General features: G+C 38.0%; 2 protein-coding genes across 2 annotated transcripts; both read right to left on the bottom strand.

The window, feature by feature from the left end:
- Nucleotides 1-1,035: 1,035 nt before the first annotated feature.
- On the bottom strand, nt 1,036-1,719 carry LOC130818695 (glycine-rich cell wall structural protein-like). The gene has a single exon (XM_057684854.1). It carries the CDS (start codon nt 1,717-1,719, stop codon nt 1,036-1,038), a length of 684 nt encoding a protein of 227 aa, XP_057540837.1.
- A 1,662-nt stretch (nt 1,720-3,381) lies between these two features.
- On the bottom strand, nt 3,382-13,282 carry LOC130818262 (uncharacterized). The gene is made up of 14 exons (XM_057684370.1): nt 12,991-13,282; nt 12,698-12,771; nt 11,100-11,300; nt 10,128-10,222; nt 9,645-9,838; nt 9,344-9,525; nt 8,534-8,878; nt 8,266-8,330; nt 7,464-7,512; nt 7,197-7,347; nt 6,243-6,327; nt 6,093-6,162; nt 5,858-5,998; nt 3,382-3,954 (listed from the first exon to the last, which is right to left on the bottom strand). The coding sequence occupies exons 1-14, from the start codon at nt 13,088-13,090 to the stop codon at nt 3,631-3,633; spliced, it is 2,076 nt and encodes a 691-aa protein (XP_057540353.1). The 5' UTR covers nt 13,091-13,282; the 3' UTR covers nt 3,382-3,630.
- Nucleotides 13,283-20,510: the final 7,228 nt, after the last annotated feature.

The following is a 20,510-nucleotide window of genomic DNA, read 5'->3' as shown; positions in this document are numbered from 1 at the left end:
ATTTAATGATAGTTAATTTCATAAATGAAATTAATGATAATTAGGTCAATCAAGAAAACTATAGATTGATTTGCTCTTAAAACAAAAGTTATTTAAAATTAAAATCGAAGAATTAGATCTTGTCTTAATTTTGAGCTAATAAGTATCGTCTTCTCCATGTAAGATTTTGCATTTGATTCTCATCTATTCTTCCCTTTCCTTTAGCTATTGATGTTCAGCACCGGATACCGTATATCTGAATATCCAATTTTACTAAAAGTCTTACCCGAATCTAGATTAAAAATCAAATGTTTTAAAAAATCAAATAAACCATCCATTTTTCAAAGTCATATACCAAATATTCAAATGATTCAGATCAAGCCCTATATAAGAAAGCTCTATAGTTGTACTTTGTCTATGTCACTATGTCATGTGTATATGTGTTAATTGTAACCTAATTAGGTCTATCCAAATTTTTATGGTTCATGTAATGTGATGTTTCTTGGTTTAATAATACTTAATTTACAAATTATTATTTTGAGGTTGGTTGAAGATGGCAATACACCAACATAATTATTACACTTTGGTTTTATGAATTTTAATTACTCTACTCACTAGCTAACTCTTGTTTTCATTGAAAACTAACTTTCATTTTATGATTATTGATAGAGGTGTTCAAAACAGATCTGACAATTATATATATTATCCGACCTTGTTATTAAATCCGATTTGGACCGACTTTGAAAATGGATTACAATTGTGTGAAAATCGACATAAACACAAGATCCGATTTTCAATTGACCTAAAACACCTAACTCAAAATCGATTCAAATAAGCACCTCTGATTATTGACAATCATATATATCCTCATATTGCAAAGTTATGCTGTGATACAATGTTAGTAGTTTAGAAAATTACAAGATGCTTAACGAACACAGATACTCACTAATTGAATACACATATGTAACCCTAGTAAGAGTAAAGACTAAACAACATAAACCCTTGAAAATGCATGCAAATATATTTGGTACGTTACGTACTACTTACTACAGTGCACTAATTTCCTCCAGGGTTAGGGCCTAGCCCAGTTCTGGTCCCAGCACCAGCTCCTATCCCAAAACCCGAACTAGAACCAAGCCCGGGAATACCACCTGATCCAAGCCCGGGAATACCACCAATATTCCCACCCATTCCACCACCAATTCCGCCTCCAATACCTGTTTGTCCACCAATTGGTCCACCAAGGCTACCACCCATTCTGGTGCCTGCACCAATACCTGCTCCAACACCTGAACTCGAGCCCATTCCTAAACCCGGTCCACTCGGACTACCAACACCAATTCCCACTCCACCACTAGGTCCACCACGTCCAACACCAAGTCCGGGCCCACCTTGGCCTACACCAAGCCCAGGCCCCCCCGGAATCATACCCCCTATACCTCCGCCTGTGCCACCTGGTGCACCACCAACCGGACTACCAATACCTCCTCCTAGTCCTGGAATACCACCTATCGGACTACCAATACCTCCGCCTAATCCCGGAATACCACCAATCGGACTACCAATACTTCCACCTAGTCCCGGAATACCACCACCACCCATTACACTACCTCCTAACCCACTACCAACTGATCCATCATAACCAAAATTTGGATTGGTTATTTGATCAAGTTTTCTTGCACCAATAACACAAACAAAAAAATAGGAAAAAACTACAAAGATAACAAATTCAGAACTCATCATAGTGTTTTTTATTTTGCCAATATCAATGCAATGTGTATAATTAAAAACAAGCAAGCTAGCAAGTGATCATGAACATACAAATGTGAGGAAGCATAAAAGGGTTTATATAGTCATATAGAACGGTAGAGGGAACCAAAGTCCAAATTTGCATGAAAATATGTAGTACAGTTGGGAAGATAAGAAGTATAAATGCTAGTGTAATTCCACCCAAAAGGGTTTGAAGTAAGTTCATTTTAGTATGTATTGATGCTTCGATTGAGTTCAACCATCAGTTTAAGCGATCTTGTACAGTTAGTTTATTAACATGGTATATTAAAATTTAACGTGACACAAGGTTACACATTCAAATTCCATCCACCCTCAATATAATTAGAATATTCAACGCTAGATAAGGGGAGACGATTTTGTATTACATCCATACCTCTAGTCCAAAAGGTGAGAGAGCTTGATCAAATGTGTTATATATATTCAAGGATTTTAACCATCAACTTAAGCTTTTAGTTGAGTTACTTGACCACTTCAAATCAACTTTCAAGGTAAATATTAAAAATATGTACGTGTTACATTCATACTTCTAGCCCAAAAGATAAGAAAGCATGTAGTCCAAAAACAAGGTTGCATCGCATTAGATCGTCCGCGTTGTAAAGGTTTTAAAAACAATGAATCGTTATTTTTCACGTTGTAAAGGTGTAATGTGTTTTGGTTCATATTAAGGGATCTTATGGTTTCGACCGTCGACCGATATTTAGGCGTTATGATAATCGCATTACTCACGTTACCGTTACCGTTTCTCTACTTCATTTTTACACTATGGTGTGATCCAATGCATCTGGTTGAGTTGATTCATTGTCCTTTTAAAATCTACTTTCAAGTTAAATATTAAACGTATATATGTGGTATATTCACATTTTTAATACAGAGCTAGAAGTGTAACAGAGTATATAACACATTGTGCAGCAACAACAAAAGTAAATAATAATAATGTAGTTAATTTAAGGACAGAGATAAAGATGTAATAACTCCACTGAAAAAGAGAAGTCGAAGAAGATGAGATCTGAGAGCTCAATTTTGAGGCTTATCATCATAATGTTTAAAGTGATGAATTGATAATAAGAGTGACCGGTGGCTTTCTGCATGCATGATGCATGTCCTTTTCTCCTCGTATAATTTTGCAGCACATACCATTGCTTGCATGTATGCATTGGTTTCACCAGCTAAATTTTAGTAATACTTTTTACATCTCGAGAAATAAATATCTTTATTTTTTAAAAAAAATTGTATAAATTAAGTAAATAATACTTAAAGAAAATAGTATCTTATTTTAGTTTAATAAATTTATGGGGTAAATGGAAACGCCTTATCCATATCTTAGACTATTAATACTCTTTCGCTTACTGGTTGGTGTTTTTGTTTTTGCCTTTGTCTTTTTGCATAGTATTCTTTTATTCTGAAGATTTGTTTGTGCATCTTCTCGAGCCGAGAGACTCTTTGGTCGTACTCTCCTTTATGGGTATTAATTCCTATGAGCGGGATATACACCGGGTATAATGATGATGTCAATCTAATTGGATTTGCATTTACGGATAATTTTTAGATCAAGTTGAGTCATACTCGATTTCAGTTAATCAGCTAGACAACTCAACAAGTCAAATTTCCTCATTTTACAACTCCCCTAATAAATGGAGATTAGAGCTATAAATAAAGATAATTAAGAGATTCTGTACAACTTCAAAGATTCAGAAAAATAAACATAAGGAACAAAAAATGTAATTCATTTCTTGAATTCTAAAAATTCTTTCCACTTCTGTAATGCTCTAATTTACAATTTCATTAATTCATCAATGTGGACGGACTAATAATTCTATCTAATTTACAATTGACGGTAAAATTAATTGAGCCTTCGTACAATCAAACTATTGTCCAATCGTTTTCGTCTGGAACAGACGACTTGGTTGGCGATTGTGTGTACTCGGGCTTGGGAGGTTTCTTTCCGAACATGGATGCTCTGCTATCGAAAAAGTTGGCAAATGGCTGACGGTTGGGAGAGTCCTCCGAGCTATTGTTCTCCTCCGAGGATGATTTTCTTGACTTATTCTTGCGGCCAAATACTTGGCTTAGTTTCTTAAATCGAGATTTTGGCTCCTCCTGGGTGGCATTTGCATCGTCCGGCTGCCTCACTGCTTTCATTACATCGTCTGGTCGTACAAACATTGCTTCGACTGTTTCGTAAACCTGCATGAAATGTGAAAAGCTACTAAATAGCTGGATATTGGAAATAATGCTTCCATACTTTTACTAAGGGTAGTACTTAGAAGTGCCCCTTACACTAGTCAACATTTACATATAGATCTCCTACACAAAGGAGCTACCTAGATTTGATTTATGTCTAAGTATTAAGGGTGTGTTTTGGATAAATTTCAGGAAGTAAAAGATGGGCAAGGACGCGAAAAGGAGATCGAAAAGGAAAGGGGGACGAGGGTACAGCGGTCAATTTTCTCTCCAAATATTTTCATTGTTTTAGGGATTAGATTCTTAGGAGTCGCTTGAATTGAGAACAAATATTTAAGGGGTAATAAAAGTCAAAGTAGGAATTTAAAGTAAGTTAGGTAGATAATTAAAGGAATTTGATTATCAGAGAGGTGGAAGAATGAATTAGAAGGTAATGAAAAATAGAGAAAATAACAATAAGTTTCCTTATTTTTTGGTATAAATTTACCCAGGGGGAGGTGGAGGAATTTTTTACCACCAAATGAGTGAAATCAAACTCTTTTTCTATTCATCTTTTTTAATTTACTCTTTTCTATCTCTATCACAATTATTTCAATAACTTCATTCACATCTCTAATTACCTTTGTTACATTAGTTTGACTTTTTGTACTACCTTAAATGTTCACTCTCAATCCAAGCGACCCCTTAGAAAAATCAAGTAATCCATCCCTTAATTTTCCTTTTTTTTTTGCAATTTGTGTAACATAATTCGCCAGCTAATTCGCTTTTTGAATTTGTGAATTGTGATTCGCTCAAAATGACCCTAAAATACTTCAAAACCGACTGTAATTTGCTTATTTTGATTCAGGATTCACAAGAAGATTAGTTAATCATGTGATAATGTTTGCAATCCAACAAAGCAAGTCTTGTCCTGCCAATTTCCTCTCATCACTAGCATTCCAAACGAAGCAAGTCTCATCCTTTCATTTCCCTCTCTTCATTTTCAATCCAACCGAAGCAAGTCTCATCCCCTTATTTCCCTTCCCTTCCTTTCTCTAGGGTTCCTTCTATCCAAACAATGCATAAGCGACAATGTTAATGCAATACTTCCATCTACTCCGTCTATATAGTCAGTAGTTTTGCTACTTGGTTACATGTTGTGAAGGAAAATATTGTCAAGTGAAATTTTTTACCAATAATAGACCACATTAGCGCACTTTTAACATATAGTAAGGCAAAATTATAACTTCTCCATTCTAACGATGCCATATTGCCCATTAAGTACAACATTGCCAAAGCCTAAATCGCAACATGATGTCATTAGTAAAAACTCAAAAGCTTTTTTCTCACGGTTGTAGTATGTTAAAGTGGTACATAGTAGAGAAGTAAAACAAACACAGAAAGCTATCAATGATATCTGAATTCAAAATAAAGAAAGAAAAATTGATATTAATAATCCAACCTTTCACCTATCCACTATCAATAATCCTATTTTTGGATTTTCTAATAATCTAAACTTTGCCATACATCTACCCACAAAATACCGTATAACTCACATGATTCGCTGATCTCCTCGCGAATCGCGAATCAAAAAAAGCGAATTAGGTCGGTTTGGACTATTTTTGGGCAAATTTGAGCGCATTACGAATTCCAAAAGCGAATTAGCTAGCGAATTAAGTTACATTGCGTATAACTAATAATAGGTAATAGTAGGGTATGTTGCCAGCAAACTAAAACAAAGATTGAATTATTCACCGCTAAGGGCAAATGATGGATTATTAGAAAATAATCTAAGGGTGAGATTATTCACGGCGGACGACAAAAAGGTTGGATCATTGTCAATTTTTCCAAAAAAGAAATTAATGTATAATCAAATTCGGCCTAAAACACATAATTTCAGAATCACCTATTCAGTTATAAAATTTACCTGGCAAATATCATCAATTTTCTCCAACCAGACCTCACCTTGACAAGAGGCAACTACAAAATCTTTACACTTGTAGAACAGTTTCGCAACATTCTCATCAGTAGGAAGCTTAGACTCAGCAATCGCAAATCCCAATCCAAGCTGAAACGAAAGCAATAAAAGCATCAATGAAAGCTCGTCCACAATATTTTTCCTCAAGCGAATCGAGATAAATAAAACACAATGTTTAACTGACCAATGACTTAAATAGCTGGTTAAATAGCTGCGAAGGAGTAATGTCTTCTAATGCTGTCAGCACGCCTTCTCTATACCATATGTTCTCCAAATTAGTACACAAAATAGTCTCGAGTACCATCCAAAATAAAAATCTTATTTTTCAACTTACACCGCCAAATCTTCATCAAACAGCGGTGCTTGTCTGACCGCAGGCACAGGCTTGGCAGTTTCCCAGAGTTCTAGCCATAAATTACCTAGACATAAAGAGCCATCAAAATGAATTTGAAGGAAAAAATATTCGTCCGGTAAAGATTCCTCTAGGAGTAACGAAGCCAAATACAAAGACATTAAACACTGCATATTTCCCTCCCTAAAATCCTCAATGGTCAAAAAGATCGAGTATGTCCCTTATTTCGATGGGGCTAAATATTAAAATGTGCAATTCTTACTTTGTGAAGCTGGAGATGATGATATCGCACCTCATCCAGTCATGTGACTAATCTAATAACATTATAATATAATGGAAAAATTATTCCGAATAATCTAACCAATTGCCATTATTTGCCAATAATCTCCCCTTTTGAAAATCTTTAAATAATCTAACCTTTGCATACATTTGGTTGCGAATGGACTTTATTGCAATAAACTAGTTACAACCGGTTCTTTGCAAAAAAGGCTCATTCGCAACAAAATGTATGCAAAGGTTGGATTATTTAAAATTTTTCAAAAGGTGGGATTATTAGCAAAGAATGGGCAATAGGTTGGATTATTCAGAATAATTTTTCCAACTATAAATACTAGTGACTATACTGCTGCCACTTAATATACTAGTATGTCGCAAGTGAAACAGGGATGTCAATTGCGAGAAGGGGAATTTTTTTTTAAATGCCACTACACATAGATAGAGTGCAAAGACAAATGAGGTTTGCTCTGTCAAGTGTGAACAATCATACAAAACAAACTTTAAATAATGCCAGCATTTAGTGCATTTGATGTGTTAGTAGTGAGTCTTGCTAAAACATACAAAGCATGAGAACATTGATAACAAGCAGCAACCCTCAACCAATCAACTGATCAGTGATCACCAGCAGATGAGTAATAAAAGTTCTGGTGTCAGGCTGACCTTCTTTCTGCATACGTCTACTTAATCGACCTCTAGAAGATGTAGAATCTTCTCCGTATGTACTTGCATCAGAGTCATGGCCAGACTCGTTCCAGTCAGGAGGAGAGTGCCATCGGACGAAGTCCTCAAGAATACATCCAGGATTTGCAGCCTGGCAAAGTATTGGTAACTAAATAAGAACTTAAACAAAAACACTATTTATGCTCGTACAATAAGATATGAGATGAAAATAGAAAATAAACAAGCTATTAAAAGCAGTGGACAAACCTTGAAAGCTTGCATATCGGACAGAAGCTGGGAACAACCAGCTCCGACACTGCAAAATAGAAAACATAACAAGCTATCAAAAGCTGAAACAAGAATTAACCACAGACCAAGGCGTATTTAGACCATAACAAAAACAGGTTAAAGCGGATTGTTTCTAAAGTGGTTCATCAATGATTGTGAACTACAATGATTATCAAAATGAGGTCAAGTAACAGGATATCAACGAAGATCAAACTATAATCTGCAAGACATTTCTGGAAAAATTGCCTCTGCAAATCTTACACTTCCTCTTTTTTATCTAAAAAGCAATGATAATACTTAACGGCCCGTTTGGTAGTAGGTATTCTATATTGTGAATTGTAATGAAAAATTAGTGTAATTTTGATAGGAAAATCACATGACAAGTTAGATGGTCATACTTGTTCTCCTCCAATCATTTTATATTCTTCACAAAATCCATTTCAATGCATTACCATAAGAAAATGTGGTATTAGGTGGTAATGAAAAATTGGGAACAAAAACTTTTTATGATCAAAGTTTCATTACCATGGAAATAACATTATACATTTCATGAAAATTTACACAACAAATCATTTCCATTACCATCATTTAGTGACAGCAACCAAACGGGCCATTAAAATATTTCCCAATCTATTAATTCCAGAATTCATGAAAATTAACAGTTCAGTTCAACTAAGATCATCCACAAATACTAGTAAGCATAATATGCTCGCCAGGCTTGATTGCTAGACCCAAATTACAATATCACAAAATAAAAGTGACAGGTTTTTGTAAAGCTAACCTTCCTGTTCGAAGCACAAACTCTTCTGTTTCCCGGGCAAGATCCTCTGTCAGCAATGGTCCTTCCTGTGGATACACAGCTAATAACTTTTTTTGATAAAGAAAATATAAAGCTACTTACAAAATAACCCTTAGTTCACTTCGATAAAGATCTCTCAGAGAAACATCATTTAAAAATCCAAAAGCTTTCATCTATAAAGATGCTAAACAGCTAATAACTCAACCATAAAACTAGAGGTAAGCATCAATCAGCGCACTATTCAACAAACCTGTGTCAGGGGAGCATAGACAGGCTCTCCAGTTTCCAACAGTGTCAAACTGTCAACCTGGTGACTGACTCCTAATCGTACGACAAGATCCCCAGTGCTTGTTTTTGCATACAGAAAAGAACCTGAAGTTATTTTTTCAACTGAGGAAGGCACGCCTTCAGCATCACATTCAACTTCATTAATTAATGATTCCAATGATTCAGTAGCAATAGCACGGCGTTTTTTCCTAGAAAGACAGCAATTCATAAGTTGCATCTGCTGATAGAGTAGGCAGTAACTCAATTCTGGTACATCATCAACAGGAATCCCAGGTATATATTGCTCTTCCAACCAAAGTCTTCTGAGCTGCACACATGGAAAATAAACATATATTGTTCTCAGTTAACATCATTTAGAAATAAAGGCTACACCGGTAATTTGAGATAAAAGAAAAAAGAAAGGAAGAAGCAAAGGGATACTTAAACATGTATTAAGCTACAGAAAATATATTAAAAAAAACACTTAAAGCATCACATGATAGTAATGGACTGAAAGAAGTAATTCAAAGAAGTTCTAATAATCAAAGTTAGTAACATATAGCATTCTTTTAGAGTTCAAAATTTTCAAAATTAACAAGTGGGTATCAAATAGAAAAAATTTTTTTACTTAGTTTCATATGGGTACTAGATTTACATCCCACATTGGTTTCATCTAATTTGATTCTTGAAATATAGCACAAACATGCATTAAGATTTATTTTTAATTTTTGGGAGGAGGACTGAGGACACTGGCATTAGCAGGGGATACTATGGAGTTATGTAAATAACTTACTTCAGCAATAAGCCTGCACCAAAATAATGCGATCTTCCGCAGTGTTTTAAAGCTTCCCAAGACTTCAGAAAGTTTAACAATTAAGCTTTGTAATGGTGCACCATGAACATCCCTCGGTAAAGTCACTGAGCTAGGTAGACTTTCAACGCTAAAGCCGACTTTTCTACCAAGAGTAAGTCCCTCTGCGAACATCTTCCAGATATTACAATGGTAGGGAAAGATCAAAAGAGACAATAGGCAAAATCTTGATTGGCAGGATTTTTCTCAACAAGTCTGACTATGTGGGTAGTTGAGAACTTACCAGCATCATCAAGTATAGACTGAATGAAAGCCCAAGCCTCATCATCACATAGCTCAGAAGAAACTTTTTCTTCCTTTCCCCGGAGCACTAGGGACTTCACCGCAGAGATGCCCAAGCTTGCTCTTTCTCGGACAGGGGAAGAGCTTGCAGATGATGTTAAAAAATCTTTTACCGACTTGTAGTTCTTCTCTGATCTGCCACGAATCAAAAAGTGCTAGAATAACAGGGAAAAAAGACTTGAAATAGCTAGCATGAACCAAATTGAAAAGGAAGTGCTTGATTAAACTACTAGAGGAGAGTATGAGATACAACAAATAAATTATAAAAAGAATAAACGAACATCAAATCTTTAGTTTAAATAAATGTTAATTATACCCAACGAACATGGCATGCATTTTGCTTAAAGTATATGTCATAGAGTGAAGGTCCGAAAAGAACGGTGGTAAAAGACTAAGCATGGGTGAAAATTAGAAGAGAACTTACTCAATGGCAACAGCCAATTGCTTCAACACAGATGCAGGTGGGATAATATCTCTGGCCTCAGAACTATCAGCAGCTGCTGAAGATGTCTCAAAACCCTGAACATATCAGCAACAAGTTACCCGAGAATTCAGAAAAATAAATTGAATTGTGCCATGGCAGGGGCAGTGTGCATTCTCAATTGAACCAAAGATTTAGTTCTTTGGTTCGGGTTATAACAGACTAAAGTAAAATGACTTGTTTAATCATGTTGACTTCTTATTTAGTGAAGTTGCAAATGATGTTTGCTATCAAGGAATATTCATGAACAACCTCTGTGTTTTTACAAGAAAAAAGATTGTATAAATCTACCCCCTCCAAACTGCGTGGAAGCCACTTAGTGGCATTGTTGCGATCAAATGTAATTGTTGCTGTTGTATACCATGACAGGGACAGAAAGACTTCATGAAGCAAATGGGAAGACGATGTAACACCAAAACACCACTAAATTGTGTTTGACCTAATGACCTTGCAAGTCGCAAGATGCTTTTTGAACCTGATAGCCCAAAAATGTAAAGATGTTTCTTCAAAATGCTAAAATTTAATGCTAAGAAGGTCAATGCAACTATAGTCCACTATTAGTACTCACAAGTCACGTATGCATTTCAGTTTTGCTGCCAAAAACGTACAAAATTTTGTAAATATTATTAGCAAAAGTGTAAAACAAAAGTGACTACTGGCTAGTACATAAATAATACAATATGATATCTTGGAGTTTTCTTCTAGTAGTTGTGAAAACAAAATTTAAAGTAAAATTTTACTGCCTCAGGTTTTCCATTGGCTCCTTTTCATTTCATCAGCATGGCTAATTATATGTGATCGAACAATAGCATGAAACTTAAACTTAACATTTCACTTAACGTTGAATCAGAACTGTATAGAAGTCTAAAAATAGGAAGGTCAGCAATATTTAACATAGATTAGAGAGTAGCTTGCCGTAGCTTCTGCAACATATCTTTCATGTTGCAAATATAAATGCGAATCATACATAGGAAATGGCATCTTTACACTCTCAATATTCTCCGTGTCTTCAGTTCCCTTTCTACTTCTTCCAATATTTCTTAATCTGTCATGCCATTCCTGCTTTGTCCCTATACTAGGCGGCTTCCATCGAAATTGCTTTGGTTCATTGATATCCTGTCATGAAGAAGTGTTTTAAACATTGGGTATTTGCAAACGTGAGAAAAGAACGTAAAACACAATACACGTTTTAAAAGAACACACAGAATGCCATAGTTAGACCTGTGCAACGGGCCGGATACGGGTCGCGGACTCTACTTTAAACAGCCCAGAATAAAACAGAAAATGGGCTTTAGACGGGTCAGGCTTTACAGGCCCGGACCCACCCAACCCGTTTAAAAATATAAAACCAAAGGTATTTTGCAGTAAACTAGTAATTAGTAATATCAGATATTTATTACTCCCTGTCAGTGTATCAGTATACGAATTCAAGGTTAAATTATTGTTGTCCCTATCAAGAATTCTAATAAAGATTCTTAGATTAATAGTATAATGTTTTCTTTTGATATTAACACAAATAGCTTTTTGGTACTCATATTATATTATTGTCAGAACAATAAGTAAATCTAGTTTGCTTTCAATTTTGTTCTTAATTTCGTATTTGGCTTCATATTGAACATATTATACTAATAGAAATAAGAAGGCCTGTTTAGGTCCCGTCAAGAGCCCTTTTTAGCCCACTCCAAATATAATAAAAGTTAACCCTTCAAAAATCCGGCCCATTTAAGGCCCGACCCGTTGAAAACCCGTCTAAAAAGGGTCGGGCATGGGGTAGGCCCCCGGCCCATTGCACACCTCTAGCCATAGAATATGTATATTTCGTCATAAACACAGCTACAATAGTACATTTCCCGCATAAACCACTAATAAAGAACTTCATTGTCCTTTATTCAGCCACATCAAATATATCAAATATATGCCCTCTTGAAAAGCTCCCCTTGTATGCATTGAGTTGTCACATTGTTTCAACCCCTTGCAAATAGCAAAAACACAAGTTTATAAACCGACCCTTGATGCCAAGGGTCTGGGGTCGGATGAACTTACAAGATATAACCATTTGGTGCACCACCCCACACAAAAAACAATGCCCAAATTGTAGATAGTAAAACAAATTGCCCAATCATGCACAATAGCTACCACTCTGCATTGCTGAATTCAGATAAACATTCATTCTAAGGGGGATCAAGGCCCGATCGTGTCTAGGCATGGCCCAAGTCATTTGATCAAGCCTCTCTAAAATTGAATAACATATAACATAAAAGAATGATAGCCGAGTTTATTCAGGCCCTTCCTATACTTATATAGGGGATTCGCCACTAAATAATCTAACACCATATTATCCAAATTCGACAATCTCTAACACCAAAATAACAACTAAAGATTTCAACTAGCAAGAGCAATTCGCCAGTGTAAATTCGGTTAATCAACAGGTTGAATTCAAATAACCCATCAATAACAAAAAAAATGCCCATTTCAATTTCCTCGACTTGCGACGAAAAATAATAATTACTGACCTTTTTTTCAGCTTCAGAAGGGGATACAGCATCAAATGCAGAATCAGAACTCTTCCTACACTGCTCATCTGAATCTAAAATTTTCACCAATTTTTATTTTAAAAAAATCAAAACCCAAAAAAAACAATCAAAACCCAGACAAAAATCTAAACCCAACAAAAATCAATCAAATTTAAACTTCATGAAATGCTGTACTTATAGCAAAGAAGTAAAATAACAAAGTTTCTATAAAAGGAACAAATAATCTAGAGTGACGAGAAAATATAGTAAGGAATCAAAAATGGAGGTCAAACCTCGAAGATCGGATTTGAAATCAATGAAAACTTTCTCCGCTTTAGCAGCAGCAGAATGAAAGGCTGTCCTTGCCTTTGATACTAATGATTCTCCCTCCATTATTCTCTCACTTATTCTTCTGATTGTTGTTGTCAATTTCCGCTGATTTCTGCCATTTTTACGGATTTTGATTCCATTTTATAGTGTGATTCTGATGGGAGATAGTTGACAGGAACAAAGAAAAAATGGAGAAGCGAAGATGTCAATTGTTGGATGGAGTCTTTCTTCGGGGGTGCACAAGAAAAAGAAATGGTTTTCTATTTTTTAAGTTTTATTTAGTCAACCTTTAATTGTTTAAACAAATATTATTGGCGGGATACGTTAAGTATGATAGCTAATTATTTAAGATGATGATAATTAATTGTTTATTAATATTGCATTATCTTATTACGTGAGAATCAAATTTTGTATTAATCACGGTAAATATTGTTTTTATCCTACAAGATTATATTATTAAGTCTTTCTCTTTTTTTAACTTACTTTATAATCAAAACAATCATAATTTATCACTATTGTCTTCATTTGCTATTTTGGGTTGTTATTTGGTTTTTTGACTAAAAAATTTTTTATTTTGAAAATGATTAATTTTTTTCATTTTCATTTTAATATTTTATTAATGTTTATATTTTCTACATATTTTTCATTATCTTCATTTTTAACATGATTTTACTGCTTATGATTATATTGAATCTTTAAAAATAATTGATTAATAAAAACGAATAATTTTAAAATAATATATACGTAATCTAATGAGTCAGTTTAAAATACTATATTATAGGAGTACTCTATTATGATTATATATATATATATATATATATATATATATATATATATATATATATAATTTTTAGCGTAGTAAATAATGACACATAATTTTTAAAATCGAGTATTATCTCAATTAAAACAAATACTATTTTCTTAAGTAAGTTTATATATTCGACTCTAATATAGTAGTCTTTTTCTTCACAGTCTATTATACATCATAAAAAAAATGGGATTGGTTGAATTTTGTAGCAAGACATAAATGTTTAAATGCTTTTACGATTGAGATGATGAGGCAATGGTGTGCATGACTTGAGTTAATGCGTTGTGGATTGTGAAGTGAAGGACGTGGTCTTCTTAGTTGCGAATAAAAACAATTCCGGCGATTCGCCGTAATACAAATTTGTCAAAGTACTCGAATTTGATCCATTAGGGGTGGGGTTGGTACGTGAGTGATAACTACTTTGGATTACGATTAGAATGAGTTTAGGATATCATGATTAGGTGTTTAACGGGCCGGATCCCATTTAAAGTTATTGTTTGATTTGTTTTTAGAAAATGTTTCGGTGATGAAACGAGGAAGTGGGATACACTTGAAATACCTGGAGATAAGTAGAAGTGTGATCAAGAGAAGAGACTTATGAGAGGAAGCGACCTGAATTCCTGCAACACAACACGTTAGCCTTGTCCGGGGGGTGATCTCCCGGAAAACCCCTCCGACGCTCAAGTCAGAACGTAAATCGGAAATTAATGAATGACAGATTGTAGAATGAATGCAAGAAGGAAGGTCGGGATTGGGATTATTAGTGCTAATGCTAGTGTTTGGGAAGGCTAAGGAAGTAATGTAAGCAAGGATACTAGGAAAGCTATTTCAGATGTCCTCTCCCCTCTGATGGTTGTCCCTATTTATAATGTGTGAAGGAGGAAGTTACTTCAGAGAGGAAAGGTGGAAGATCATGGGAGTAATGGGCAGCAGCTGGTGGTTATGAAGGAAAGTGGAAGATAGTGGGCAGTTATCTACCTTGGAAGAAGGATTATCAAAGAATGTGGGTGAGTGGGAAGTTGAGTCAAACAGGTGGTTATTATTCTGGAGGGAAATTAGGGCATCTGGAAGTGAGTAGCTCATGGGCCATTCAAGGAGGATGGGACATTCAACAAAAAGCCCATTAACCGAAAGTCAAGGTCAACAGAAAAGGTCAAAGGGTATTTTGGTAACATGATGCTAATTATTAAATAAATAAATTAATTAAAAAACAGTACCATGACATTTAGCCCCACGCATGAAGGGTGATGTGAGGGGAGAGCCACAACGACTAGAAACATCCTCCTTTATGCGGAAAAACAGGTGCCCTGGCGAATCTCCTCAAGGATCTTGAAAATTGAGCTTGCAAGCTTTGAATCGACAGTTCATGTGCTGAATTCCGAGTTGTAATAAAAAAGATATGACCTTTTAAGCTTGTCAGGTAAGAACATATTGAATACGGGTCAAACGGGCATATGAAGCCGCGGCTTGAAGTATGCCGCGGAGTAGCCCCAGACGTGTTATAACACAACAACGAAGTAGTGAATGTGGGATCTTGATCCCGTGACATCATGTCTCGGCCCTTGCTTCACTGATATCGCGGAAATCCCCACACTTAAAATGTTTTCAACAAAACACCAAAGGAGGGTCCGACTTATCTACCGTGCGGATTAGATCAACTGTCTGTTTTGAACTGATGCCGCGTAACGCCAAGGGTATTTACGATAAGACTCCTTAGTAAGGACGCGGCATAGCATTCTCTTCAAGATATTTCTACACTTATGGTTGAACTATGTCGCAAACTAATAGTTTGCGTCTTCATTCGCAAGTTCAGCACGAGAATCCCTCTTCAACACTTAGAATATTTTGAGAAAGAGAAGGACCACCTGGGGGTCCGACTTATCGACCATACGGATATCCTTGATATTTGTGGAAAAATAAAAATGTTTAGTATTCCGTCAAAGCAGCCCCCTTTATTCTAGCATGATACGGAATGAGCCCCATAACTCGCATCTTCAGTCCCACGGACACATATGAGAGGTTCTATACTTAGAATTTTTCACCTGGACTAGGGTCATTTGGGGGTCCGACTTATCGACCACACGGATAAATATGGGAATTAGCCACTTTACTTTTCACCCCTCCTCTTTTATGACGGGGAACCAGCTCGCAGACCCGTGTCTTCAATCATACAGAAATATGGGACTTCTCTCATACTTAGAATTTCTACATCATGACTGAGTGCACCAAGGAGTCCGACTTATTGACCACACGGATTTCCTTCGCCCTTGAGATATTTTCATATTTCCTTCCATCACATTTCACCCGCCGTGTCCATAAGTCGGACGGTTGAATAGGTAATCTCTATACTTAAAATGATTTTCCTTTCTGGAGGTTCAGTTTAGGGTCCGACTTATCGACTCTCCGGACATATTCGAGTGCTAAAGGACTTGAATAATTATCTGCTCCACCCCTCCCTGGGGGTCTGACTTGTCGACCCACCGGTTGGATGGCTTTGACATTCAAACAAATTTATGACGTTCCTCTCTAATTGGGGGTCCGACTTTTCGACCTTCCGGCTATATTCAAGAATTAACACTTAGAAAAATTTCGCAACATAACCTTTCAACTAGGGTCCGACTAATAGACTTCACGGTCATTACTAAACACTTAAGAAAAATCTGTCTTCCCCTTATTGGGAGTCCGACTTATCGACTTCCCAGCTTTCCTCCGGAATTCCACCCTTTCGTTCGAGTGCTCAAGTCCCAAGTGAAGCATTTATTGCTGCTATAAATAGGGTAGTTGGAATAGTTCCATTTCACCTAATCTTCATTAACTCCCTCAAATCTTCAAATTGCAAGAAAGAGAAAGTAGAGAGAAACGCTCGGACAATCTTCATCCCTCCTTCAAACTTCTGACAAATCTTTCGAAGATCTTCAAGGTTTCTGACAGATCTTCATCAAGTTTCTGACAAATCTTCAAATTTCTTTAAGGTATTCAAACTTTTCCCAGATTTTTCGAATTTCTTCAAGTTATTCTTCAAACTGTTCTTGAATGTTAGCCTAGAACTTTGAATTTGTTTATGAATTTAGTCTCTATTCTTTACAAGTTTCGACTACTACTTTATTATTAACATGGATGTCGCGGCTACTCAAGAGACTATAGCTAACTCAGACACCAACCCTACTAACTTGCCGGAAACTCCTTTGATAGTACGTAGGCGTCTTAATAAAAAGGGGTTACCAATGAATGACTCGGATGAAAGTAGTTCGGTGAGAATTACCCCCCATTATGAACCAATAAAAGCTGGGGATGAGTCGTCTGTATCCCCTATATACCCTCCGGAGATTATGAAAACTGCTCCTTGGGAAGTGAGCATTGCTTTCTTTCCAAATTACTTGCCGCGAATAAATCCTGACTTAGAAGGGTTATTGTATGTAGATATGGAAAACCTTGAAGGATCAGCCGAGTCTTCTGGAAGGGAGAGTGCAGCGCCAGTTCCTCCTCCGTTCTACATTCCAAACGGCGGGCCCCTAAACTACTTCATTGATTTACAGACCAAAAGAGATCTAGACAACCGCCGGGAGGCCATCTCTCAAAAATGGGGTTTGAAGGATAATATAAACATTATTACCCCGGGGAATTATGACACTGTTAGGTTTCCTCCCCCACATTGTATAGCTGTATACTTTCCTTCTTTTGAATTAGGGCTCAGATTTCCTCTTCACCCGTTTTTTAGGGAGGTGTTAGAGTTTTTGAACATTTCAGTGCCCGAGTTATACCCAAACGCCTGGGGTTGTATGGTGGCCTTTTTGATCCTATGCAAAGTTTTGGCCGTGCCACCAACACTCACAGCTTTTAGATATATATTCAGAGCCCGCCTATGTAATTCGCAATCATACGGCTGTGGCTGGATTACTTTTACACACCGTCGAGGACTGAAGATAGTCCAAGACCTCCCCGATAACCAGAAGGGGTATAGGACGAAATTTGCATTTTTGTATAATTCAGAGGGATGGAACATCAAGACCTCTTTTGACATTAAACCCAACCTCGCGGGTTTTAATAATGGGATCCCGCAGTGTTCTTTTAGTGACGCGGTGATCATTGAATACGCAAAGATGGACGTTCAATTGGGAAGGAAACCAATGAACGTCCAACTTAATTGGATACCTGGTCGCCCTGAGTTGGAGAACGAGAACCTCCTCTCATCATTCAGCATCAGCTTGGCTATCGATCGGAGTAAGAGTTGCCGGGTTTCTTCCTTCTCTTTTCTGTGACATGTTTAACTGTTTCTAACTCGCGGTTTTACAGGGATAGCCAAGGAGAATCTTCGAGCAAAGAGTCCGGAGCTGATGAAGAAATTCAGCGTTCTAAGACTTGCTCAAGGGGCCATCCAGCGACCCGAGGATAAGCCTCTTCCCCTTCCTCCGAAGGTATAGCTTCACAAAATTCTTCATTATGAAAGACTTCTGTTGATTCTTCCTAACTTTTTATTTTGTAGGACTCGGCGACTGTAGAGAAGGGTCTGGAGGACGTGCCCTCAGAGCAAGAGGCTCTCCGACTTCTCGAGGAGAGAAAACAAATTCACATCCCCGATGAATCTGAGAGGGTGATTCCTCCACAGACAAGGGGGGTGAAAAAGAGTGGGAAGAAGAAGAGGAAGCGGGATTCTTCTTCCCACAAGGAGAGCTCGGCCAAGAGGCCCTCTGTGGGTACGATCCCTACGGCCGTACCTCTCCGCATAAGGTCGGTTGATGAGGAGGCGTCGCCCCCTTCGGACTCTCCACGGCCAGCTTCGAACAAGGGGAAGGAGAAGGTGGGGGAGTCTTCCGCGGCTCCCTCATCGCAGTTTGCTGAGTCGTCGTCGGGAAGTTTCCCCTTTTCGACACGAGACACCCTTTCCGGAGTTGGGGCATAAGGGCTTAATTGTTCGTTTTAACAGGGCGACGTCCAACTTAATCAGCAAGGTGGACGTCGACCTACTAGAGTCCATGCCCCCCCGTGATAGGGTGCGTCAGGCACAAGCTTCGGCGGCAGAGGTAATGACTTTTTTATGCTTAGTAGTGTGATTACTTGGTTTCCGGATTTCTTTAGTTGCCGTTCCTTTGCAGGCGTTCATACGGTTGGCTTTTGAGCTCGACGCAAACCGTCAAAGTGCCGCGGACCAGGAAACCATTGCCGCCCTTACCTCCCGCTGTGAGGAGCTGAATGACGAATTATCAAAATTGCGGGAGGACCTGCCGGGCCTAAAAGAGAAACTGGCCAAGTGTTCTGAGCTGAAAGAGCGCTTGGTCAGGACCGAACAATGGCGGGAAAGGGCAAGGAAGCAGCTGGACCAGACCATCGAGAACTTAGATGCTGCTTCCACCTGGTCTGCGAGCCTCGGCCATGAAGTCGGCTTGCTGATGGATACCCATGCCAAGCTCGTTCATCAGAACCAGCAACTTATGCAGCAAGTATCGACTGATTCTGCCCACTTCAAGATGATCCTATCCGCGGCTAAGGTGTATAAATTGTGTTTAACCAGGAAGGCCCGGATGGCTCGAGATTGGCTTCTTTCGGATGAGCCGGAAGCGTCGAAGTTTCTTGGAGATCTGACGGCGGAGATGGTGAGAGCCGGAACCCTGATCAGTGACGAAAAGTATCGTTTGGCTGCCGCAGAGTTGGGCATGGATTTTACCTCCCTTCAGCAAACTGCTGATCAGAAGGGAAGTGAAGCCTTGTCCAACCTTGCTCCTGTCTTGGACGGGGAGTCGGCGGTACTGGTCGACGCTGCTTGGGATGCGGATGAAAGGAGAGCCTTGTCCGAAAGGATGGATGCTGAGGCTGAGAGGGAGGCTTTATGTCTCGACTTGGATCAGCTGGCTCTCTCTTCTCCTCCGGCGTCAGATGTCCCGGAAAACTTGACGCTCTCCAACCTGGAGGTTTTGTGCCTTGATCTATCGAATCTTATTATTGACGAAGGTAGGAACCTCCAGGGCTTGTCCCGAGAGCTGTCCGAGATCGGGGTGGAGCCGTTTAATGTTGAAGATTATGTAAGCTTCACTCCCAGTCTTGAAGAGGGAAAGATCGAGCCTCCTCTGCCGTCGGATCAAGACGTCGAGGCTTTTTTGGAAGATGTATAGTCTTGCAATTTTGTAATTTTGATTTTTGCAAACATTCAACTCTGTATTTTGAATATTTTGATGTATATATCCCTGATTATGGAGTTTATTCGTGGTATCCATGCTTTTATTCGTTGAGCCGTGGCTTCTCTCTTCTGAGGCCGCGGAATATTACTTAGAGGACGTGATTTTTCGATGTCACGCGCAGGCGACATCAAGGAAATTTGTACTTAGAATATTTTCAGCCTTTAGACCCCAGTAAGGGGGTCCGACTTGTCGATGTCCCGGTTGCGGGTTACCTTAGTGGGAGACTTGGGATTTTCTTTTGAACTCAGGGACCCCAAACTGGGGGTCCGACTTATCGATGTCCCGGTTGGGAAACATCATTTGGAATATTTTGAACTTTAGGGACCCCAAACTGGGGGTCCGACTTATCGATGTCCCGGTTGGGAAACATCATTGTGAAAAACTTAGAATATTTTGAACTCTAGGGACCCCAAACTGGGGGTCCGACTTATCGATGTCCCGGTTGGGAAACATCATTGTAAAAAACTTAGAATATTTTGAACTCTAGGGACCCCAATCTGGG

The sequence above is a fragment of the Amaranthus tricolor genome, chromosome 7, assembly GCF_026212465.1.
Source record: "Amaranthus tricolor cultivar Red isolate AtriRed21 chromosome 7, ASM2621246v1, whole genome shotgun sequence".
Classification (NCBI taxonomy): Eukaryota; Viridiplantae; Streptophyta; class Magnoliopsida; order Caryophyllales; family Amaranthaceae; genus Amaranthus; species Amaranthus tricolor.
The sequence above is the reverse complement of the archived record's forward strand: the minus strand, read 5'-3'. Positions and strand labels throughout refer to the sequence as shown.

Bases quoted from the DNA above. Each gene is read 5' to 3' on its own strand.
- LOC130818695 (XM_057684854.1), bottom strand. From the start codon at position 1,719: ATGAGTTCTGAATTTGTTATCTTTGTAGTTTTTTCCTATTTTTTTGTT.
- LOC130818262 (XM_057684370.1), bottom strand. From the start codon at position 13,090: ATGGAGGGAGAATCATTAGTATCAAAGGCAAGGACAGCCTTTCATTCT. The intron at 9,526-9,644 runs GTAAGTTCTCAA...AGATGTTCGCAG, and splicing joins GTCTATACTTGATGATGCTG to AGGGACTTACTCTTGGTAGA. The intron at 7,348-7,463 runs GTTTGTCCACTG...ATACTTTGCCAG, and splicing joins CCGATATGCAAGCTTTCAAG to GCTGCAAATCCTGGATGTAT.